At 38.1% G+C, this 25,983-nt stretch overlaps 1 protein-coding gene and 1 long non-coding RNA gene across 4 annotated transcripts in view; one reads left to right on the top strand and one right to left on the bottom strand.

Moving 5' to 3' along the window:
* Nucleotides 1-440: 440 nt before the first annotated feature.
* On the top strand, nt 441-25,496 carry TRAF5 (TNF receptor associated factor 5). Of its 3 annotated transcripts, none has more exons than XM_034427747.3 (11): nt 441-964; nt 12,775-13,001; nt 14,097-14,154; nt 14,649-14,750; nt 17,153-17,317; nt 19,397-19,474; nt 19,808-19,882; nt 20,127-20,219; nt 22,292-22,432; nt 23,325-23,493; nt 24,726-25,496. In XM_034427747.3, the coding sequence occupies exons 2-11, from the start codon at nt 12,784-12,786 to the stop codon at nt 25,301-25,303; spliced, it is 1,677 nt and encodes a 558-aa protein (XP_034283638.1). In that variant the 5' UTR covers nt 441-964; nt 12,775-12,783; the 3' UTR covers nt 25,304-25,496. The 3 variants fall into 3 exon arrangements, with proteins under 3 accessions (XP_034283638.1, XP_034283635.2, XP_034283637.1); XM_034427744.3 differs by lacking the exon at nt 441-964 and adding an exon at nt 6,467-7,196; XM_034427746.3 differs by lacking the exon at nt 441-964 and adding an exon at nt 12,043-12,181.
* The window catches only part of LOC117671677 (uncharacterized), an 11,494-nt gene continuing 3,359 nt past the window's right edge, over nt 17,849-25,983 (bottom strand). Inside the window, exons 2-3 of the long non-coding RNA XR_004592972.3 lie at nt 19,787-19,832; nt 17,849-19,462 (exon numbers count right to left, since the gene is read on the bottom strand). This is a non-coding gene — a long non-coding RNA (uncharacterized LOC117671677). The remainder of the gene's footprint in view (nt 19,463-19,786; nt 19,833-25,983) is intronic.

Raw genomic sequence — 25,983 nt, 5'->3', positions numbered from 1 at the left:
TTAAGTGTTCAGTGCAAGGATACTCCATTGTCCATTCCTAACAGCAGGTGGCAATCATCACTGTTTGAAAATCTTAAGGGAGAGGGAGTTCCCCACTGGTCTAGGCAGTCTGTTCCTCTACTTGGGAACTTTTAGTGTCAGGAGATTCCCCTCAATATTCATCCAGATTGACCCACACATTTCAACTCTGACTCTCAATTCTTCCTTTTGATCCAGAGGAAAACGCATCTGCTCTCTTCTGCACCTAAAGAGGCTTTCAGATCCCTGCAGACCACTACGATACCTCGTCTTAAATTTTAACTTTTGCCAGCTATACACGTCCACGCCACACCGTACAGTCAAGGTTTGCTTAAGGCAGGTGTCCCCAAACTTGGCAGCTTTAAGACTTATGGACTTCAACTCCCAGAATTCTCCAGCCAGCATAGCTGGCTGGAGAATTCTGGGAGTTGAAGTCCACAAGTCTTAAAGCTGCCAAGTTTGAAGACCTTTGGCTTAAGGAAACCCGCTACCTATCCCGACTAAGCAGCCTAACGGAGTCGCGTGCGAACCGTACACTTTAGCCGCCCACAGGCTGAACGGGGCCCTCGCGCATGCTTACCTTGGGAGCCACCGAAGTAAACTCCCCCGTTGATAACTTCTGAGAAACAATGCCGCCGATTGGCTGAACCGAAGCTTCGCTTGCTGCCTTTTCTTCTTCTTTTTTTTTTCCCCACGACAAAAGGCCCCCAAGCTTCGTGGGGAGGAGGCGCATATTCGCGAGCCCGCCCTTTCCGATGCCTCTGACTCGAGCGGGTGTGGAAAAGAAAACCCCCAAGTGCCGGGAGGTGCGCGCCACTCAGCTCAGTTTGCTTTCTCGGGTTTAATCTTCCACGCGCGCCTTGAAGGCTGTCGCGCTTGTACCGCTCTGTGGCCGCTGCAGAAGCGAATGCGGGAGGCGGCGCGGACGCTCCGAGACGCGCCGTAGGTAGGCGACCGGAGCGGGTTTAACGCTATCCAAGCCAGTTACGGCTCCCTTAACTTCGTTTTATAGTTGATAGGCTCGTGTTTTATAATTGAGCTAGTGGCTTCGCGCGGAGTGTGTGTCGCTGGATGGGGAAGAGGTGCTCGAGGCGTGGCTAATTCTGCAGTTTTGTAGGCTAAGTTTTAAGTCTTTTTTTAAAAAGCTTCGTAGGAAGGACAATCCATCTGGTTCAGTTCCAAACTGGGAAGAAGACGCTGGAAATAAAATGGAGGCTGACTAAAAAAGAAAGTTTACTGATGAGCAGAAGAACCACAGCGTGCAGTTTGGGGACAGCTGACAAATTAGCTTGAGGAGTTCAAGGATTTTTATGTACAGCTGAAAATGCTGCAGGGATTGTGCAATGAAGGGCGCCTGATGTCTTCTGCTATTCTAATGGTGGTGGGTTAATCCTATTATGCCCTAAAAGGTCACGTCCTGTCCTTAGAATCTGGCTGGGGGAAGGATGTAAATTTTAATTCCATCGCTGGAGGTGAAGGTGTTTTGTTTGTGGGCTGGCCCAGGATTTCTTAATGGGCATCTGCTGTCGGCTATTAAGAAAGACTGGGGACTGCTTTCTACCTCTAAGAGCATGTTTCTCCATTTCTCCTTTGGGGAAATATAATATTCTGCCTCTTTTAATATTCCCTAAAATATTTCATTCTTCTAGAGGAGGGGAGCTTCCCACAGCTTCATTGTTGGAGGTTTTTAAGAAAAGACTGGGCAGCCACCTGTCTAAAATGGTGGTATAGGGCCTCCTGCTTGAGCAGGGAGGTTAGACTAGAAGACCTCCAAGGTCCCTTCCAGCTCTGTTCTGATTAAATCAAGATTTTTGCTCATGTTTGTGTTCCCGGAAGCATGCCTGCAATGGTTTATTAGTTTGGCAGGACAATCACCTCAGCAGTCTAACTGACTAAATCTTACTGAAGTCAGTGGCGTTAAGGTTTCAAGATGTAAATCAGACTGGTTGGATTTGGGTGCGCTGAGTTCAAAGGAAAAGTGTATTCTTTCAAATACACCTGCGGGGTATAGTGGATCCGAACTCTTGAATTTTAAAACCGTAGTGTAAAAACCTCTGAAAGTTCAAAAAGCATGGTAGGGAATTAGGAACATTCTTTGCGAAAAATAAGGATAGACATAACCTATGAATAAACAGAAAATGTACAGTAGGAGACTGTACATCTTTCCTCAAAAATAATTCCACAGAGCTAGTGGATGCATAAAGCAATAAATAATCCTCACATGCTAATATAGCATTGACAAATAGTAAAGTGATTCTGCTTTCCCAAAGTTATGCACTTCATAGTGTACAACTATTCTTTCTTTCTGACATGAAAGAAACTGACAAATTGGGTGGAGTGGGTGGTAACCTTCACCCACCTGCCCAGCAATCTTAATGTTCTTTTTCTGCTGTCCAAACAGATCAGTGATTCTTAAACTAGGATAGTTAGCCCCAAAATGTAATTGGAGGATATTCTGGAGATAATAGAGCAATTTTGTAATTGGTTGTTTGGGAGTCCAGGATTCAGTTTGTGAATGCCACTCCTGTAAAACAACAGTGTTGTTTTTTAATGGAGATAATTATATTATTTAAAACCAGAAAAGGGTGGATTTGGTCAAACAGTTCAAGAATCACTGACTTATGAAATAGCTATCAAATCCCCATTGCTATGGTGATAAGTGATCATCAGGGAAAGTGCAGTTATAGTCTTCAGAGCCTGCATAGAGCTTTAAAATACTACTTCTGGAACCAATTTCTGACATACTTACACAAGATTCTTTGTTGATTCTAGAAATAATGTTACAAACATAAGCTTTGGTCACGCAGGATGAACCACTCCTGCGCGAGCTGCACTGGCTCCCGGTGGTCTTCCGGGTGCGCTTCAAGGTGTTGGTCATCACCTTTAAAGTGCTCCATGGCATAGGGCCTAGCTATCTCCGAGACCGCCTGCTGCTACCGACGACCTCCCATCGACCCGTGCGCTCCCACAGAGAGGGCCTCCTCAGGGTGCCATCAGCCAAACAATGTAGGCTGGTGACCCCCAGGGGGAGGGCCTTCTCTGTGGGGGCACCTACCCTCTGGAATCAGTTGCCCCCAGAGATAAGGAGAATCCAAGACTTCAGTGCCTTCCGCCGTGCCCTTAAAACCCACTTTTTCCAGCAAGCCAGGCTGGCTTAAGAAGAAATTTTTAAATGTTTTAATTGGTTTGTGATTTTTAATTTTTGGGCCAAATTTATATATATTTTAATTGTTTTTTAATATTTGTATTTCATGTTCTTAATTCTGGCTGTACACCGCCCTGAGTCCTCAGGGAGAAGGGCGGTATATAAATTGGAAATAAAATAAAAAATAAAATAAAATCAAGAATCCCTCTCCACTATACAAGATCATTTAATGGAACAAGAGTGGATATATGAGTTTGTTTATTTGTTTGTTTGCTATTCTGGAGATAAAATGTGCAGTCATGCTCCTTGAAAACTACTGGGAGACTGCAATAGGAATATGAAATACTGGGCTACATTAGATTTTTACATTTGTAATACCAGTATGTGAAACAACCAAGCATAAGTTGGCCATAGTAGGTAAGAGGGATGGAGAATTGTTTCTATAGATTGCTAAATTTTCTAGTAGACCTTTTCTTCAGAAAGATGTGCACAAGTTTTTCAGCCCTATCTCAGAATATAAGCACTGTCAAAACAAAAAACTGAATTTAATTTAATTTAAATTAATGTCATTAAATTTAATTGTCTTTCAGAGGTTGAGGTTTTTTTGTTTTTACTTTTTTTTTTTATTTGATTTATATGCCGCCCTTCTCCGGAGACTCAGGGCGGCTTACAATGCGTTAAGCAATAGCCTTCATACTTTGTATATTTATACAAAGTCAGCTTATTGCCACCACAAACTGGGTCCTCATTTTACTTACCTTAGAAAGGATGAAAGGCTGAGTCAACCTTGAGCCTGGTGAGATTCGAACTTACAGTAATTGCAGACAGCTGGTGTTAACCACAATGCTTTTAGTCTGCTGAGCCACCAGGCCCTTTTGAATCAGTATTGACTCCTGGCAACTTCTTGGACTAGTTTCTGCAGTTTTCTTGGCAAGATTTCCACAAGTAGCTTCCCATTACCTGGTTTCTAGGGTTGAAAGAGTGACTGGCCCAAGGTTACCTACCTAGCTTTGTGCCTAAAATGGGTCGAGAACTCAGCCTGGTTTCTAGCCTGATTTCTTTATTAATCACTACTTCAACCTGGCTCTCTTCAGAGGATTACTTGCAGTTAGTGCAGTAAATTGACTTTGCTTGCATGAAAGCTGCCGCATTAGTGTAAAAAATAATGTATCAATGCAAAAAAAATGTTAGGTAAACTCAACACAATATTACCAATCCTATTATGGTTCCAAATTATCCTCGGTAATCTACATTTCTTTTTTTCTCTTTTAGATAAATAGTAGTTGATTTTTAAATTATAGATTTGATACAATACTAAAGTAAAATAGAATGGTATTTTTTAAAGTTAGAAAAGGGAATGGAGAATAGCAATACATTAGTCATGAGGAAGATAGTTATGTATGTTTACATATGTGGGTATTTATACAATTTATACCCACAATTTATTTATACAATTTTCTGTACTGAATTATATGATATATTTTTGTACATTTAACAATAATATTTTAATATTAAATCTTGGATTAGTTATTAACTGTCTCTGTAATTCACATGATTTTGCTATGAGAAATCAATATTAATTACAAGCAGTTTCATTATGATGAAAGAAGAATACTGACTCTTTGGAGATGCATAACCAATTAAAATAAACTCCCAAGAGGTATAGGGGAAAAGTCTGGTTTGTGGTGGGTTTTTTTTTGCTTGTTTGCAAAAGCAAAACAACAGATTTTAATGCTGTTCTGAAACATTTTTGCAGTTGTCTGAATTAATAAGGGAAAAGGAGCGTTGGTGTGCACTCCTAATTCCAAAACAGTGATATGCCTTCCAGATGCTCTGTTAAGTAAGAAACAGTCATTTAAATCAATTTATTTTTCCCAAAAGTCACTGCTTTACTTTCAAAATGCCTGGGGCTTTTGGTGCAACATCAACTAGTGTTGTAATACTTGTTTGAATGTGTTTGAATCATTTTCTGTTTTAACTTTGTTTTACAAATAAAATAAATCTCAATAGAACATACCCGTGTTTTCCCAAAAATAAGACCCGGTCTTATATTTTTTGGGCTCCAAAATAAATAAAGCACCAGGGCTTATTTTCGGAGGATATCTTACAGTGACATTCGGTACAAACAGCGAGGTGTGCACAGCCTATGGATGGGGTGGAGGTGCACAGCTTCGAAGCACGGCAGCGATTGGGCCAACCTTGGAGCATGGGGACAGACCAGCTATGAGTTTGGGCCATGCTGGGTGGGCGTGGGAAAGGTGTGGGGGCAGCCAGGAGGAATTAGCATATTTTGTACTTTTACCTGGATATCATATCGCATCAGATACACCGTGTTTCCCCCAAAATATGACTTACCCCGAAAACAAGCCCTAGCCCGATTTTCATGCCTGCATTTTATAAGCCACACCCCCCAAAATAAGCCCTAGTTAAGCCCTGCCCACCATCTGGTTACACGAAGCATGTGTGTACAAATCAAGCTGGGGTGGGGGGTGGAGCTGTCCCACACACCCTACACCCACTTACCTTAGAACCACCGCAGCCAGGCCTCCCGTGCTCCAACACCTCTCGTGCCGCTGCCTGAGTTCTTTTGCAGTGGTTCATCGTGCCAGTGCTGCCGCTCAGGGCAGGATGGTGCGTTGTGCCTGTGCTGCCACATGTGGCACATTGGGCTGATGCTGCTGCTCACAGCAGGACACCGCATGGCACGTTGTGCCAGTGCCGCCGCTTGCAGCATGACACCTCAAGGTTCATTGCACTGGTGCCACCACTCACTTGCACAACAGAACAACACACCACACTGCCTCCTGCCGCGAGCATCGGCACCAGCGTAACAAGTCATGCGGTGTCTGGCTGCAAGTGGCCACAGAAGTCAGGCAGCAGCACCACAGGTGTTGGCGCATGGGAGGCCTAGCTGCGGAGGTCCTAAGGTAAGAGGGTAAGACATCCTCCGAAAATAAGATCTGGTGCTTATTTTGGGGCCCAAAAGAAAATAAGACTGGGTCTTATTTTCGGGAAAACACAGTAGTCTGCTGCTTTTGTGCTTCCCTGCATAGAACACAAATAGAAAAAAAAAAAAAGATACAACTCATGTGATTATGACATACTTTCCATGTGTCCAGATTAATTTCATCCAGTTCATTTTAACTTCTTGGGGACTTTCCATGGTGGCACAGTGATTAGAATACAGTATTGCAGGCTAACTCTGCCCACTGCCAGGAGTTTGATTTTCACTAGCTCAAGATCGACTTAGCCTTAGCCTTCCATCCGAGATAAAATGACCCAGATTGTTGAGAGCAATATGCTGACTCTGTAAACCACTTAGATGGTTGTAAATCATTATGAAATGGTATATAAGTCTTACTGCTAGTGCTAGTGCTAGTGCTATTTTTGCCACTATACCCAAGCTGGAAAAATCATTTTTCATCAAATGCTCTACTGGGTATGAAATTGACTAGGATAACTTACTTCTAAACATGTGTGTGTTTTATTTCAATTTAATTCCAATTCAGGTAACCTCCCCTGTCTCTTTTCACCCTAGATCGTGATTTGTATGTCTAGAAATCTTGATTACCCAGAGGGGAAATGTTTTCATAATTTTATTTTGTTAAAAAGTTTTTTATGCAATTAAATGCTGAGGTCCCCATGCCATCGCTGTCTGTGTCCTCTATAGAGATAGGTTTTATTCTGTTTGTTTGCTAAGTGAAGAAAGGCAATTGTATACAACATCCAGTTGTATAAGTTTTTCCCCTATCAATTGTGTAGTTGTGAGGAAGCAACAAGCATCTACAGCATGCATCCTCAAATACGGCCCGCGGGGCGGATGCAGCCCACCGACCCAATTTATCCGGCTCGCGGAGTGGTGGGGTTAAGCCCCACCCCTCGTCCCACCCCTCGCCCCTCTCCTCCCAGCCACTTCCTGCATAGCTGGCTTTTACTGGCTGAGGGGGCCCTGTTATCTTTCACTGTCCAGCTGCACTTCCCACTTTTGCTCATTTCAATGGTTCAACGCTCACCACACGTTGCTGTTGCAAAGGTAAGGCCAAAGGGCACGGGTGGGCAGGGGAGGGCCCGCAGAAGGGGTGGGTGAAAGGAAGCAAAAAAAAATGGGTGAAGATGGGCCATTTTTGGCCACAAAACAAGCCGTTTTTGCCTGGTTTTGGCCTGCAGAATACATCTGGAGGTGGGGGGGTGAAAGGAGGCAAGAAAATGGGCGAAAGCAGCCCGTTTTTCACCTCCCCTGCCTCCAGAAGATAGAGAGAGAGAGAGAGAGAAAGGGAGAGGGAGAGAGACAGGGAGAGGGAGAGGGGGAGGGAGAGAGCGACAGAGAGACAGAATTTTCAAGCTCCTTGGGGCTGAGAAGAATTGCTGCAAAACATCTGTGTGCAACAGCTATTCTCTCATTTATATACAAACTACTCTCATATGTAAACAATTACTGGTAAATGGATCTCTTATTTGGACGAAGATTGCCCGCAGTTCATAAAAATTTCCCCATGCATTGCAACTGCCTATGTGCGTATATGATCATGCAAAAGAGCTTGGTAATTGAGTATAATATGTTATCTTTCTACCTTATCAAGTCAACAAAAGCCTTAATTCAGATTAATATTTTCTGAGAGATAAACGTGTTTATAGCAGACATTGACATTTTTTGGGTGCACTCATCCCCTTTGAGTCATACAGGTGGAATGTCCTTTTCTCTTCATGCCTTTTCCTGCTTTGATAAACTGTATTGCTTCATACTGTCTTCTGGTATGAAATGAAAATTATGTTCCACTTTTGGAATGAAAGGTATGAAAACAACTATTTTCACATTCACATTCTCAGCAATATGTGTAATTTGGACAAAATACATTCCAACTTTCATCTTTTCATCTACTATTCAAGTTGATAGACATGCTCCATACAATGTGGTAGTCCTATCTTTATTTATTTACTTACTTACTTATAGTACTTTATGTATGTATTTATTTATATTTTACTACTATCAACTTAGCATAAAGCATGTTATAATTCTGAGTACAGTTTAATTATTCTTTGAATACTTTCAGATTGGCTTCTTAATAAATATGTACACAATTGGAAATTAAGTTTAATGCTGTTTGTTTTCCTTGTTAGCAAAGAAGTGTAATCCAATGATGCTTTTTACTAAGAATTTATATTCTACAAAAAGAAATAAAAATTCAGTTACAAAAACTGAGATTACATATATTAAAAAACATCATGACATATTATATAACTAATGCTTATGATTTAAACTGCTTTGAAAGTTTTAGTAAATGCCACCTTACTATAATTAGGTGCTTTTTTCAAGAACTGAGAGAGTCTTTTTTTTACACTTTCAAAATAATAAAAATGCAAAATGTTTTAGATCTATTTCAGGGAGTTTTGAATTACTGGAGTTATATTTGTTTCTGCAATATGAAAATAATCACAGACTTATAAAACCTAATAAGGAATATTAATTGTTATTAATATTTAGGATTGTAGCTGCATATACTTGAATATATTAACAACTGAATAAAACTAAGTAAAATGCTTCATAAAATGCACTTTATCTTAAAAGCTGTTTTAAATTGAGCATGGCCAGTGTTAACGTACATAGTGAACTAAATAGTGATATGCCACATCAGTATATCGTGTTTCCCCAAAAATAAGACCTATCCTGAAAATAAGCCCTATCATGATTTTTATGTGTGCGTTTAATATAAGCCCTACCCTAAAAATAACCCTTGGTTTAGACCCCGCCCACTCCATCCGACTGTCTGGTTGCTCAAGGCTGCAATGGGTCAGGAGGCCGTGCAGCACCAGTGCCGCTGCCACAAGGTGAGGAAAGGCAGGTGGTGGTGGAGCCGCCCCACGTGCCCCGGACCTACATACCTCAGCGTCCCCACAGCCAGACCTGTCCCCTCTCGGCGACCTACCCCTGCCTCTTCCCTTTGACTTCTCTCCTGATCTGGACTGCCAGGAGGATGAGTAGAGGAGCCTCGGTCCCTTTACCAATCTCCCTATGCCGTTTCTGAGCCAGGGGGGAGTGATGGCAAAAGACCTCTGCCAACACTCTGCATCAACCGCATCCATCGCTGGAGGGGCTTTCTTCGGTTCCCATACCCCGCCCCCCAGATTACCTGGCCACCACTGCCTCCTCCACCTATCCCACTGCCTCACATCGCCTGCTCCCCATTCGTCGCCTGCATTTATGGTTTCAATGGAGGCCACTCATAGGAAGCAGTGGTGAGCAGGGCGTCTTTCTCCACATATACATACCATATAAGTCTCACCAGCCCACCCGCCTCACAGTGGCAGCACCCACTCTGCATTGTCTTCAGGCTGGCTAAGCTCTGGTAAAACTACGCTGCCTGGAGCTGGGTGAAGAAGGCCAGGCTCCCCTTCCCCAATGGTTCTGCAAAGAGGTTTTGCATGGTGGAGATGATAGCTTCCCACAGGGTTGCCTTGGCACCCGCTTCTCTTTATCTCCAGGGCCTTTGAATTCCCCACCACCACCACCTTTGCTTTTCTGCCTTAAAATCCAGAGCAGACACGTTTTCCTCTTGATCAACTGAAGAGAGCTACCAGTATGATTTTTGTAAGAAGTTGAGTGTATGTCTGAGTCCAGCCCCCTTGTCACAGGCTGGCCCTGCGGAAAGAGGATCCGCTCCTCCACCTCTGACTACAAGTGAGTGTAGTTTGTCATTCTGACTGATGTGAAAGAAGTGAGCGGAGTAATTTACTTAATAGAGGTCAGGCAAAAGTATTGGGGTAGCTGAGTGCAGAACAGTTTTCCAGTTATTCTGCCTTTTATCACACACACACACACACACACACACACACACATCCATCTATCTTTTGATTATAGGTGGTCTTTAGCAATAACTTATACTTATAAGACTTATACACCATTTTATAATGCTTTACAGACCTCTCTGAGCAGTTTACAGAGTCGGCCTATTGCCCCCAACAATCTGGGTCCTCATTTTATCGATCTCAGAAGGATGGAAGGCTGAGTCAATCTTGAGTCGGTCAGGATCGAACTCTTGGCAGTGGGAAGAGTTAGCCTGCAGTACTGTATTCTAATCACTATGCCACCATGGCTTCTTGACTTAGGACCACATTTGGAACTAGAATTTCCATTACTAACAAGATGGTTATGTGAGTTATGCCTAATTTTACAATCTTTTCTGTCATGATGTAATCACTTAAATGAATCAGGAAATTTTTAAGAATATCCAGCTTCCCATATTGTCTTCTGGGAAGGTTGCATATGGCAATCATATGACCCCAGGACACTTCTAACCATCACAAATACATGCTAGTTGTCAAGTGCCCGAATCTTGAACACATGACTGTGCAGTTGCTGCAATGATCATAAGTGTGTGGACCAGTCCTTTTTTTCATTGCCGTTATAACTTCAAGCATTTGTTAAATATCTGTAGTACAATATCACTTGGCATAGCTTAATGTTTCTTGACCTTGGCAAATTTAAGATGGGTGTGCTTCAATTCCCAGAGTGTCCCAGCCAGCTATGGCTGGCTTCTGGGAGTTAAAGTCCACCCATTTTAAACTTGCCAAGGTTGAGAAACACTGACCATATCTCATAGAAACGGGTTTGCAACCAAAATAATCTGAATACTATAGGGAAATATCTGAACCTGGGGAAATGCTTTAATTGAAATGATGTGAACCTTACATAAATGGTGGTGCAGTTAGTAACCGCATGGAACATTTTAATAAAAGAGTTTAAAAACAAAAGAAATACAGTTTATATTCTGTAGGAATGTTAAACGTCACGAGATACAATGGGTTAGAGGCAGGAAACCTTTAGAAAAGTTGCTTCCTGTCTCACAAACTTAAATTTAGTTTCTGACAAATGGAAGCTGATGGAAATATGCATTATGTTTTTAAAAGTACCACAGCTCTGTGTGGTTTTTAAACTTAATTTCCTCCTTACAGTTACTCTTATATTTGAATCATACTGTAAAAAGCAGTTTTATGAATCTTAATTTTAGAATGAAAACCTTTTTAGATTTTAATTGCAACAATTTAAAAAATGGAATGATACATTAATTCAGAGCATATGATTTCTTGATATACTGTATGAAGTCAAAAGAAGAATTTAGATTTATTTTTTGGGTGTGTGTTATATCTATTATGATGATTTTTGTGTAATTAAAAAAACTGCTCCCACTGACGATGGGATCAAAATGAACGTACAGTAAATAATTTTCAGCTTCCAGAATGTGGGAGTCTACCTCCGTGTTTCTCAACCCCAGCAACTTTGAAATGTCTGGAACTGAACTTCCAGAATTCCCCAGATAGCAATGAGTAACTGGAGCTGATTAACTGGATAAGGTCAGAATCTAGACCCGTGTCCAGTTAATCAGCTCTATTTATCAATTTTAGTGTTAGATTAATGTTGGTTTTCTGTCATATGGCCAAACTTAACCGTCACCTCATTAAATCACAGTATTTTCAGATTCAGATTATATATAATTGAGGGTACTATCGTTTTGTTTGTGTTTAAATTTTCCAGAGGACAATCATGATTCTCTCAGTGAAAATAATGAGTTTTGCCATGTTTTAAAGAGAAATGCATTTATTATGTCCTACATTTTTGTAGATGGTCCATTCATGTGATGCTACTTAGATGTCGGAAGCATCATCCTTGGAAATTTAAAGAAGATACATTTAACTATTGCTGGGGAAGGGAGTGGAAGAAAATACCGAAGGAGAGATGGGAAATATCAACAATTTATTGTAAAAAATACTCTATAGTAATCTTTAAAATGAGTGCACAGCATGCTGGCTGCAGAATGCTAGGAGTCGCCAATCCACACATTTTAAAGTTGCCAAGTTTGAAAAGCATTGCTATGGATGAAACAGCCTTAGGCCATCACTAAAGATGACGACGTCCTAATCATTAAGCTGCACTGATAATTCCTGTCAACCTTCCTCCCTGCTCAGGATGATGTAATTTATCAAAATAAAAGGAAAATTAATAGAAACAACATTTTTTTTATGGTATGGGGCTTATATTTGGGGGTTCTCAGAAAGTGGGTTGTAATATGATGATAATGAGGGGGAGAGGGAGAATGAAGATGTACATACAATGTGAAATCACAGCTGCCAGTTCTTTAGCTAGTTTTGGCCTTCATAAGCATCAAGTTCTTCCCAGGAACCTAAGATATCATAATGTATTATATGTGTGGATTCATGCAGTGTGTGACCTTTTGTAATTGAAAGATGGAAATTTTGTCAATACACAGTGTTGTTCTAAACTTTTTGGTATGGCATCCAGTTGGCCAAAAACCACTGGGACCACCATTGCTAATTTATGCCATAATCCATGAACTTCTATTTTCAGATCTTGATACTTTGATACTTTGTAATTTTCTTCCTATTCTTTGTCTTCTATTTTACTATTGCCTGGCATTGCAGCTATTTACACTCAGTGTTTTGATTTGTAGACAAATTGCTGCCTTTTGTAACATTTTATTTTCCTTAGCAAATTAAGGTAAGGATCTGGATAAATTTCTTAGTGCTGAGACAAAAAGAGAAGGAGAAGTAACATTACTACTTAAGTATTATATTTCTCTTTATGATTTTATTCATAGTTAAAGTCCATGGCCTCTGAAGATCTTCCAGGCCAGTTACCAAATCTGTACGTCCGACAGAACTCCTCAAATGCAGTTTCTCTAGAATTTGACCCTGATGTCAACTATCAGTTTGTGGAAATCTTAGATGAACGATACAAATGTACACGCTGTCACCTAGTCCTCCATAATCCACACCAGACAGGATGTGGACATAGATTTTGCCAGCATTGCATTGTTTCTTTGAGGTATGAATTGCTTCTTTTTCTTACAATATTTGTGCAAATCAATGCTGTCACTGTCTCCTTCATAACAATTATACAGTTTGTGAATTTATAGAATGTGCAAGGGTAACCCATAAAAGGATGCTTATTTAATTTTGCTCTTCTGGGGTGCTATAGAATTCCAGCAGTCTTATGTATGTAAGTGCCCCTAAGATAAATGAATTTCAGATATATTCAATGCTATCTGGTTACTATTTGTAGTAATTTTCCCCAGTAACTTACAGCTAGCACTGTACCAAAATAAGTAAAATGTGGGCAGATTTTATATCTTGGCTGGGTAATGCTGTGAGAAGCACAAGGTAAAGTCCCTAGTGAGAAATGGCCTATATATTCTGAACATAAGATCTTAAAAAGCTGTATTTTCCCATGAAGTTTTGTTTTTTTCAGCACTTGAAATCATACGTGATTTAAAGAACACAAAAGCATTACAATGATTAAATCAAGTGTGGCTTGGTGTCATATCTTTACAAAAAATTGATAACTTTTTTTTAAACTCCAATCTGATTGTTAAAAGTCTCATTTTGATCCACTAGTTTTTCATTAGAAGATTGTTGTTTTCTTTATCTGAAATATCCAGAAGCTTCTGGTTATATTTTATGAATGAAATGGACATGTAGGTGATAGCTGTTATCTCAAAGTGACATTAGCTAATTAGGGTGTTATTAATGAACATGTGAGGGCAAAGCTGTGTAGAATCATGTCTGGAAATACTGGCCTCACCTGCATCATTTCTTTCCTCTTTTTGTTGAATAAACAGCTCATACTCATATTCATCTTACTTCACTCAGATCATGTGGAAAGCTATCTGTATCTTTGAACTTCCCATAGTACCATTTTGAAACTAGAGAAACACCTCATTTTGTAAGGATATAGATATATGGATATAGAGCTATTCTCATGAAATATATATTGCAAACTAACAATGCAAAATAAATGTTATAAATGTTACTATTTATATGCCCCAACAACATAAAAATAATAAATACAAATATAAATACAAAATATAAATACAAAAGTTTCAAGTCTATAACCAAAGAAAATTTGTTTCTGTTTTTATAGAGATTTAAACACAGTACCTACATGTCCTATAGACAATGAAATAATAAAACTTCAAGAGGTAAGAAAAAATTGTATATATGACTTTATTCTTATAGTCATATTCATACAATCAGTATCATGCTATTTGGGGCAATCTGTTTATTGAGTTTTTTTATTTTACTGCTAAATGGAAATTATAAGTAATCAAAGTAAAAGAAATTTAAACCCCAATTAAAAAAGAAATACAAAAATTTGAAAATAATCCTTGCTAAGTAGTATTTTCAAACATGATAGAAAGCTTGAATTGAGACTTATAATTAGCATTATTTCCAGGTATGGGAAATCTTATCTTAATAATGTAATGTTCTTTCCCATTTCTTTCATTCCTCACATAATATTTTAGTTGTCAGAGAGAGTATCATCTATATAAAATGCACATAAATAATATATAAAATGTAATAATTAATTTTAGTAAAGTTGCCAGGCTGTGTCTTACAGGCAAAGGAATGTCATGAATTACTATTTTTTAGCTTGTATGTATATCAAAATCATACTTTTTGTTTTAAATTTAAGGTTTTCAAAGATAATTGCTGCAAAAGAGAAGTACTCAATTTGCAAGTATTTTGTAAAAATTCACCAGCCTGCACTGCAAAGTTATGTCTAGGGCGATACCAGGTTTGTATTCCTGTATTATAATGTCAAGAAAGTTGAAAATAAATGCTTCTAGAAACTGAAAACCAATCTTTCTTCACCTTTTTATCAAATATCTTTTTGAAGAAAATGACAAATGTCAGAAAACTGCAGTTCTTTCTCTATCCATTGCAATTTTTTAAATTTATTCTCAAGATGCACAAAGAAGTTTAGTTTGATACTTAAACAAGTTCTTCCAAATGTATTGTTTAAGAATATGCAAAAACTAGATTTTTTTCAGAAATCTGCTCTGTGTACCCCTCCCTTTCCATCTAGCTAATGCTAAAATGAAAGTTTAAGCTACATCATTCTATTCTATTGAGCTAGATGTTTGTCCATTGAGATAATCAGGAACTTAATGCCATTTATTAAGTATGCCTTTGTTTTGTTCTATAAATGAGCAGCTATGCTCCCCACTGACTCTAGGTGACATACTGCATATATAAAATGCAGTGAGATACTGGTCAAGAATAGCACTCTACTTAACTGTCCTGTCTAGTTTTTACCCACAGTTGGTTTGAGCAAGACATACATGCTAAACAGAATAGGGATCTGGTTTGGGAACACATGGCTTCTATAGTAGTTTCAGGATGCAGAAACCCCTTTGACTTTGCAGGTGGAAGAGAAGGTATAATTAGCTGCCCAGGACATCTTCCCTGAGGCCCATCAGTTTCCCTACCCCAAATTTAAAAAATAAACATGACATTAGCATGAAGAAATGCATCATCTTTTCCCATAGACCCCCGCCCCAAATATGTGTGGCTGCAACCAAAAGTTTTGCTTAGAATAAAGCCCTCTCTAGCTTAGGAAAAAAAAAAAGTTAAGCTGAGGTAAAAGAAGCATCAAGAAAAGTGGCGAGGAGAAACCTGTCCTTCCTTTAAATAATTTGGTGTTGTCAGCAATTGTTGCTATCTTGGAATGTACTATAAATTAATGTCGCATATGAACATTTTTAACGTTACCAGTCCTAATAAAGGTTCTTAAGGGATCCTTGTATTCTTACAAGAATCCCTTGTAAGGGATCATATGTAGGAATTTTCACACATTCCTATTGTCGTCTTTTTGTTTTTTTGCCAGAATACGGTTTTGCTTAACAGAATTTAACTTAAAATTCTTTTGCAAAAGTTGAAGTAAAACAATGTCTACTATTCTTAGTCGCATAGATTTGAAATGATGAAAAAACTCTAAAATACATAGAATAGTACTAGGGGTTTTCAAACTTTTTCAGGATACAGAACCTTTTAAATTAAAAAAAAAATCCAGAATTGTTGATCAAGAGAAGGAACTCTAGTGATAGAAAATCAGCTGCATTCAAGTGAACTTTTTGTTGTAGTTAATCTCTTATTGAATGTCTTAAAGTTCTCACAGAAACCTAGAGTTCTGTGGAACAGTTTAAAAGATCCTGAATTCTTTTTTAAAACTGACAATACGATGAGAATTTTTGAATACTTTGCTTTTTTTTTAAAGGAAGTTGATAAATACCACTTAGACCAAATTGTTTGTAAGACTGAATATCTTCCTCTGCCTCTTTCTAAATATGACAGTATAGGCATAATTATTGCTGTCCCATCAATTGTATAGACTTATGTGTAGCTTAGGGACAATCACTTTACTCCATAATCACTGCATAATCATTTTCCCAACTCATTTCTTAATTCTAAATGTATTCAAATATTTTTATGGATAGACCTAATGGTATTAGTGGTATTCTTGTAAAACCCCTTTTTATGCCTTTGTGCTTTTGTTGTTGTTAGATTTTCTATTTTCTGCCTGATTATTTTCCTGATTCTAATTCTGTTCATATTCTAAATTGTTCTTTCAAAATTCATGCAATTCCTGTCTGTTTTGAATTTATGACAGTGTTTTATATCTGTAGAAAATATGGTATATATAAATGGAAGCCTTTTCTGCACAAGGGAGTAAGCTTGCTTAACCTGGTGCTAACAGTTACAGCTTTCTCAGCATATAAAAGAAGTAAGGTGATTAATGAGGGTACCGATAAACTGGAGAAGTCTACAGCATTAAGTACCACCAGTTCTATACTGAGAACAGCTTCCTCAAAAAAATAATTAAAAAGAAGTGGTCCAACTATGCAAAATGCTTTTGTTGCGGATTAGGAAGTGGTTATAATTTTACTTTGGGGCTATTTTAGTCAAAACTTCAAAAGTTTCTATTCTTTGACTTTGATATTTCAAGCAAATACAACTGTTATCACTCACAGGATAATGAGACAAGAAAAAAGAGGTTTATGTTTGCTTGGAGGGAGAAGGATTTATGTCACAGTTTGTAAGTAGAAACTTAGAGTATATAGCTGCTTTCTCTGTGTAGTATAGCAATCTGTCTAATGAGGGTAAAATCTACAACACATTCTACTTTTCTATTTACAGGATCACCTGCAACAGTGTTTGTTTGAAACTGTGCAGTGTACTAATGAAGGCTGTCATGAAAAAATTGTTCTGAAGGATTTAAAAGAACACCTTATTCAGCAATGTAACTTTAGAAAAGAACAGTGCCAGTACTGTAAACAGCCTGTGATATCAATTAATTTAAAGGTTAGATTCAGCTAAAATGTTTTAAATTATGTATTTTAAATTACACTATAATTTTATTTTTATAATGCTATGTATTATATACGAACACATCCAGAAGATACTATATTGGAGAAAGTTTATAGATTACAGTCTCCCATATGAATTATCACAGTCTTGAAAATAATGAAGGCACTCTGGAATATGCTATCATCTATAAAACACATAATTTTGAAAATGCAAATTAGAAGCATTTTGGACACTAGTTGAAATTCATTGGCTGCTAAAGTGAGATGCTATCATTTCTGTATCAGAACTTATTAGAACTGCAATGAGTAGTTCATGTTGCCATAACTTTCTCAGAGATTTCCTGAAATGTTTTTGTATTGGTGTTTCTTAAGTATCAAATCATTGTCATTTACAGTAGCTTCAGGCTGGGAGAGTAACATTGGTAACATATGCTTGGTTTTTTTCCAATCGACAAGAGGAATACAAACTCTGCAACTTTTATGAAGTAATTTCTAAAAAACTAAAATAACTAGAAACAGATACCAGTTTTCTATTTATAACCAATTAGTTTATTGCTAGTTGTTTCAACATATTTTCAAATAAGGACCATTCTCTTCTGCTTAAGCACAGCAGAAAATGGAGGAAAATAAAAGCAAGAGAAACCAGTAACTATAATGGATCCTCCCTAGTTCTTTGGAAAGCAAAGGCCTGGAAGATCAGAAGTGCTTTTAAATGTCTAACCTTATGATAAAGGTAGTGTTAAGTAATCAGAGTTTTGGTTTCTTTTATGAGGTATCTTGAAGGCTGATACCAATTTTGCAAATCTGAAACCTCTTCTTCCCTTCCTTGCTGTTATTTTCCAGAGAACTATTGAGTGTCCCTTCTGAGTCACTTCCCACACGTTCATTCCTTCAGTGAGCTGAGATAGCTCTTGTTTAACTACTGACTTGTCTAACTATTGCAGCTCTTCCTCCTCCTCCTCTCCCCAAGTTTATTCTCACAGACCATTACAGTAATATAATGATGAAAGATTAGCAGTTTTAAATTGTCTATCTTTAATATATTAATTGTGATATCAATTCTCTTGACAGCTTATTTTTATATAGCCAAAATGCACCACCAAACTAGCGGTGTGTTGTAGTTGTGCAGGTGTTTGAGCAGGGTGGGAGGGAATTTGCACACACCCAGTCATCATTATATGCTAACTATATTTGGGAGGGAAGGAAATGGAATATCTAGGTAGAAGACATAGCTGATTAGCTGGAGCATGAACAGAGACTCCACATTGCCGCATTCTGATATTGTCCATTAGGCAAGTTCAATAAACACAGATAGAACTTTTGTGTTGTGGCCCGCCAACGGCCTGCGCGAATCGTGGCTGATCCCGACGAAGAGGAGGCTGGTGTGGTGTCGCGCCAGCAGCCTGCGCAGCCAGCACTCGTGTTGGACAGCGAGGAGGCTGAAGAGGATGTGGTGCCAGAGGCAGAGACCCAGCCAGGGCCTTCAGAACCTCCAGAGGTTCCTTCAAGTGGAGAGAGCGAAGTGGAGAAGCCTCTCCTCAATGCTCAAGCATGCAGGGTTGCCAAAAGGCAGGAGTGGCTACTCAGGAGGAGGAGGTCTACTCGAGAGTAGGGCTTGAGGATAATTGGCCACTCCCTTAGCCTATTTAAATTGCACACAGCTAGTACTTTCTTGCTGGAAACAACTCGTATTGATTATCAGAGTATTTTGATTTATCATATCTTATTTTCTGGACTGGTTGCCAACCTTTGCCGGTCTTGTTTATTCTTGCTACTTATTAAATTTGATAAGGACCGCTGATGTGTGTAAATATCTTTGGAAATCCGGAACTGGAGCAGAACATTTTGAAAAAAGTAGTTATTCAACTGTATTACTTCCGATAATGTCAGTAATCTCCCTAAGGACTGTCCTTGTGGACTGTGCCTGTAATTGATTCTATTAGGACTTTAAATGAGCAGTGGTAAATAAACATTTATTTACAATCATTTGTATGCTGCCTGTTTTCACTAACTGACAAATCTCTTTGTTGTGCTTGTTAACTGTCATCATCACCATCTTCCAATATATTTTCAGATCCATGAAGAAGTAGATTGTCCAGATTATCCCTGGATTTGTCCCTATGGCTGCATGCAGATGATTCTGATGAAAGAGGTACAGTATTATTTTTGGTTCATTAAAAAAAAATTAAAATATAATACAATATTTTAATAACAAGCTATGCCTACTTTTGCTAATCTTTATCTGGTATGCAAAGAACTGTATTTAATCTTGGCAAAGTAATTCTATATTTCCATAAACATATCACGTAGCATTAAAATTATTATTGAAATTGTAAATGATCATTAGACAATTTCCTTATTTCTAAGAAGTTGTCTAATTTTTACCAAAGTTTTTATAGAATGTTGGTAAAACTTATGCTTATTAAGCCTCATTCTCCTACCAAAATATTTCATTAATACCTACCTTAATCTGTGATTTTTACAGGCAGAAGATCATGTTTTGGTATGCCCTGAAATGGAAATTGATTGTCCATATAAAATGTGTGGCTGTCCTAAAAAGGTATTGCACAAATAAGACAGACATAATTGGTACTACAGTAGAAGCAGACTTTCCAAAACACAAAATGGAACCAGTTAATCAGTGAATATTTTTCAGTCCTCTTTGAAGTTTGAGCTATAGTGAAGATATCCCCAATAGCCTAATTATTTTAAAGCCATGTGAAGAAGAAAAATGTACTAATCATGGTGCTTTCTCGATTACCTATTACATTTGATATAACTTATACATCTATTTTTTTTTTTAGATTAAAAGAAGCAAGCTTTTAGAACACGAGGATAACTTCTTGAGAGAACATATGCTACACATTGTAGATAAGAACTCAAAGCTGGAAGATCAGGTAAAGAGTACATTCTTGTAAATTCCCAAAAGTTGTTTTTAAAAATGAAAGCTGTTTTGGGAATAGATGTAGAATGAAGTTTGAAAAATGACTTCACATCTCATGGAGTACCATCATCAATGTGTAAATTTGCTTTAGTGCGTCAGCATTTAACTTTCTCTTTTTATCTTACTTGGGACATTTTAGCGGTTTCCCATTTTGCTACTAATTAGACCTAACTATTGAATTTCTGTAGGCTGATTGCATCGTGTTTCCTCAGAAGCATGTAACACAAAACTGACATTGACATCAAAGAATTTTCAAGGCTCTCCCTTGGCCAAAGGATGGACATAGATACTGTTGGCAAAATGAAGTAGTCTTAATGTGTTCCAGTGGATGAAATTTTTTGTATTTTTTTTTTAAGTACCATCAGGGTTTGAGTTACTTCTGACATGTCAAAAGATGCAATTTCCAGAATGATTTTTAGCAATGATTTTTAAAAGTGTGCCATAACAATACATATTCATTTCAATTCCTCTTACAATGCAGAAATTATGACACTTACACAACTTGGCAGATGGGCATTCATGGGATTCCTACTTCTGAATTCCCCTTATTCTTCCGATCTATATTAACTATTTTCAGTTTTCTGTTCATTAAAAATTACTGTACTTGTAGCATACAATTAGAAAACCTTTTTTTAATTAAATATTTTGGACAATATAGTTTTCCAAGATGTGACTGGAAATTAAAGTAGTCAGCAGTACATGAAAGTGGGAAGTTATATCCTTGCATAGTAATTGAACGGTCTGAGTATCTTCTGACTCAGGATCCAAATGCACTCCTTTTTCCAGACATTTTGTTCCAGAAACATTGCTAGGCAGTTAGCAATATAGGAAACTATTACCGATTTAGAAAGCTGCAAGGTGTGGCTTAAGTTTGATAAGATGATCATAATTCTATTCAGGAAAATGTAAGAATGGAGGGCACATAAATACAAGAATGTGAAATGTCCTGTTTGAGTCAAAAATAGAACATAGGGGATGTTACGACTCTCCCAGGTGAATTTTTCTAGAAAGATGTGAATTACAGGTAGTCCTCCACTTACAAGTGTAATTGAGTCTGGCAATTACAGTTGTTAAGTCATGAAAGTCATAAAGCAAGTCATGAGATGTGATAAGTATCTTTTCTGAGGTCCATCGTAACTTTGAATACTAGCTAAGCAAACACTCTTAAGTTGAAGATTCCTTGTTTGTTGTTTGATACAGCCAACAGATCCAACAGCCCGTTTTTGGCCTGCAGAATGCTTCTGGAAACGGGGGAGGTGAAAAACTGGGCATGCAGACATCTCGGGAGGCCAAAAACGTGCCCGTTTTAGCCCGTTTTTCTCCAAAAATGGGTCCATTTTTGGCCTGCAGAATGCTTATGGAGGCGGGGGAGGTGAAAAATGGAGTGCGGGAATATCCCAGGAGGCCAGAAACAGCCCCATTGTTGGCCTCCCCCACCCCCAGTAGCACTCTGTAGGCCAAAAATGGGGCACAGAGGCTTCCGGGGGCGTCCATGCATCCCATTTTTTACCTCCAGATAGATAGACAGAAAGAGAGATAGAAAGAGAGGGGGGGGAAAGAAAGAGACAGAGCGAGAGAGGAAAGAGAGAGATAGAGAGGGAAGCAGAGAGAGACAGAGAGAGACAGACTTGTTGATTGTAAGCTCCTTGGGACTGAGAAGAATTGCTGCAAAACTAAGTTTCCTGAAGTGGACCACTAGAATCCTAAACAACTGAAAAAACTAGTAAAAAGAAAAGTCAACCAAAAGAGCAACATGCAAAACCAGTTTAATTTGTGTGCATTGTTTAATGGACTGTTAAATTGGCCATGCCAACCCAGTCACATGCCCACCTAGCCATGTCCACCCACCCAGCCTGTCCAGTCCCCCAACAGTCTGAGGGACCATGAATTGGCCCCGTTTAAAAAGTTTGAGAACCCCTGCTTTAGGCTGTAGTGTTGCTCCGTTTGTTTGTGTGTATGTATGTATACATGTGAGAAAACTGTTTTTAATTGCTTGCACTAACAATTTTAATCTTTCATTTGCAGATTTCTGACCTTTATAAGAGCCTTAAATATAAAGAGAGAGAAATCTTGCAACTGACAGATATGATTAAAAATTGTGAGAGAGAATTCAGACAATTATCTCAGCTATTTTGCAAAAACAGAAACCTGCTGGCAAGCACTCAGGTAAAATAATTCTCCTTTCCTAGTACCTTCCTCATCTCAATAGAAAATCAGTGAAAATCTGTGAGATTTTAGCTTTGCTAAATGCATGAGTTTTTTAAAATTTGTTTAGTTATTATTACATATTTACATTCTGAAAACATTGAATAGTTTTTAATGTTAATAATGCTTTATTAATATACTTTTTTCAAATTTGTGAGTTTTTTTATCAGGCTCAGATGTCCTAGTCATGTCATTAAATGAGATTGTCCTTGATATAAGTCTGAAGCTTGTGTCATAAATAAAAAATAGTAATTATGCATCTCATTCCTCTATGGAATGTCACAATTTCAAAAATGAACCAAATACTAGATAAACAATTGCCTGCATCCCCAAGGAACTGCTATAGCAAAAAAATAAGGAGGAAGGAAAAGGCTGGAGGCTCAATTTTCTTAAGCCTCCAAAAAGAGTTGTATGAAAGAAGTCTTGTTATCATGTCACAGTGCTATTGTAGAGGGCACAACAGTTAGAGCAGTTGGAATTTAACACTTCTACCTACTCAGCTCATATATATTACATTCATAGATCACTACGCTATCTGTTAAGAGTTCAGGTATGGAACGCTACACTTTCACTATCTTGAATTTTATTATGCAGAATACTAACACAAGTAGGATTTCTATTACATTCTCTCCTTCTGAGGTGTAGAGAATTTTTATTTTCAAGTAGTTAACATTTTGAACATAGCTTGTGGAAAATGTTGACTACTTGGAATGATTCCAAAAGTTAGAAATTTTGTTCCTAATAGATTCATTGAAGGTTTAATAAAGCTATTAAATAATGCTAGTTGCTGTATTTTCATTTTATTTTAAAATTGTTTTCTTCCTCTTATCATCCATCAATAATGCAACTGAAGACTTTGGCCATTCACATTGATAAAAATACCTTCCTGGAAACACAAGTAAGACAGCTGGTACAAAAGACAAATCAGCAGCAAAGCAAACTGGACCTGAGAACACTACTGGACACCATTGATAACCTAAAGCAGAAAGTTGCTCTTCTTGAATCATATGATCAACGTCTAGGTATTATTGGATTTACTTGGCAACCCCAAGTAGAAGTCAGTAAAGATGGTCATGCAGATAACAGTTCTCAAACTTTTGCTTTTGTCAAGGACAATTCCCAGTTCTTGAAGTATTCCTTCAGTTTTTGTTGTCTGATTGTGTAATATTGATCTGTCTGTAGATGAGGGATCCACTTTTGTACATCTTCAATCAAAGCCAAAAAAGCCAAAATGGGTTGTGCCATCTTCTTTACAATAATTTGTATATCAGTTAAACTATATACTAATTCACTTAAATGCACATGTTTGGGATCAGTCCAACCGAATCAATAGGTTTGTTATGAGAAAAACTGCTAGATATTCCCCTTGAGCTCCTATAGAGATTTGGGATAGACAGCTAATAAAAGAAGACACCCTACTCTATCCCCACTCAATTTCCATGTAGGATATGTGTGTTTGTGAGGTGGGGGGAGAGAGAGCGAATAAATAGCAGGAACAAATAACTTGTGACTAAGAGCAGCACTTCTTTTCTTGGTGTCCTTTGCAACAGGGTAGTAATAATTACATCATTTTTCAGTTCCTGCACTAAAGACCCCCTAATGTCTTCCCCGTTGATCATTCCTCCTTGCTTTCCTCTGTGTGGTGGAAACACTAATTGTAACCACTCTGAGTTGTCATGGCTAGTTGGTGGCCTACTGACCATCTGCTTTCAACATGTTTCCTCTGGAGTGAAAACATTGCTTTGGTTTGTTCGTTATTTGTGTGTTATTTGAATCCAATCACTGCAGATTCAACCCACAGTTTACCATTTCCCATAAGGCCATTTTTTTGTTTTGTTTATTTAAACAATTTGTATGACCACTCATCTTGCTTCTATCTGTGACTCCAGATGGCTAACACAATATAGCTTATTCAATAAATACAATTAAGTAAACTTTGGTTTAGTAAAATCTGATAATCCTGCATTTGAGTTTACTGATTTTTTTCACTAAATATGGGATTGTACTCTACGACTTTTTCAGGAGGGACCAATTTTAAGTTGCAGAGCAGTCATATCCATATGTAATTAAAAATTACAAGCTAACTTACTACCAATTTTAAGTACAAAATTGGTTTCAATTAATAGAGAAGTAGATTGGGTCTCAAAAAAAGCAAATATTATATATACAGAAAATTGTATAGCCACAAAAAATTGTAAAAAATTGTAAAGCCACAAAAAGCAAATCCTGAAATGTACCTCTCTTACTCCTCTAGTTGTTTTAGAAGACTTGGCTACCCAACAAGATGCTGTCTTCAGAATGCATGGGACACAACTTAACAAAAATGAAGAACGGTTCAAAATTTTGGAAGGAGCAAGTTACAATGGAAAATTGATCTGGAAAATTATGGACTATAAAATTAAGAAGAAAGAAGCTATAGAAGGGCACACCCTCTCTTTATTTAGTCAACCTTTTTATACCAGTCACTGTGGATATAGAATGTCTGCCAGAGCATATTTAAATGGAGATGGCTCAGGACGGGGAACTCATGTTTCGTTGTATTTTGTAGTGATGAGAGGAGAATTTGATTCATTATTATCATGGCCTTTCAAGCAAAAGGTTACACTTATGCTTTTGGACCAAAGTGGAAAGAAAAAACATATATGTGAAACTTTCAAAGCTGATCCTAACAGCAGCAGCTTCAAAAGGCCAGAAGGAGAAATGAATGTGGCTTCTGGGTGTCCACGGTTTGTTGCCCACTCTAAGTTGGAAAATGCAAAAAATACCTACATCAAAGATGATACACTCTTTCTGAAAGTAATGGTAGATTTGACTGATCTTGAGGAATTATGAGAATGCCCATTATAAAACATTAGAGTGAACACTTTTATTGCTCTCTGAATTCTTTCAAACCTGTGAAAGCTGTTCTGTGGTCTACCAAGCTGTTTTTTGTACAGTTTTGAAAGACTGTTGTATTTTTGTACTTTTAAAATTTTGTCTTAATAAAACATGTTAATGGTTCAGTGAATCATGAATATCCAGCAAATTTTGATATTGTGATTATTATTATGCTCTATTACTGTTTCAGTTTAATAACTGAGAAAGCTTTAAATGGTTATGTTTTGGCAAGTCAGTGTTGACTCTTATGACCACATAGATCATGTGTCCTCAAACTACGGCCTGCGGTCTGCATGCGGTCCGCTGAAGCAATTAATCTGGCCCGCAGAGCACCATGAGGATGCCCCACCCACATCACCTCACCCACCCTTCAGCAGAGTGCAGAACTTGCCTTCGGGAGACCTGCGGGCTGGAACCAAAAGGTAAGCTCAACAACATTTTAGCCTGCAGAATGCTTGTGGAGGTGGGGGGTGGGGGTGGGGGTGAAAGAGCAAAAAAAAAAAAAAAACCAGGCCTGTTTTTGGCCAAAAAATGAGCCATTTTTGCCTGGTTTTAGCCTGCAGAATGCTTATGGAGGTGAGGCAGAGTGAAAGGAGGCAAAAAACAAGCAATAATGGGCCATTTTTGGCCAAAAA

The sequence above is a fragment of the Pantherophis guttatus genome, chromosome 1 (genome assembly GCF_059756535.1).
Source record: "Pantherophis guttatus breed Tessera chromosome 1, ASM5975653v1, whole genome shotgun sequence".
Taxonomy (NCBI): domain Eukaryota; kingdom Metazoa; phylum Chordata; class Lepidosauria; order Squamata; family Colubridae; genus Pantherophis; species Pantherophis guttatus.
This window is presented reverse-complemented; position numbering and strand designations above follow the sequence as displayed.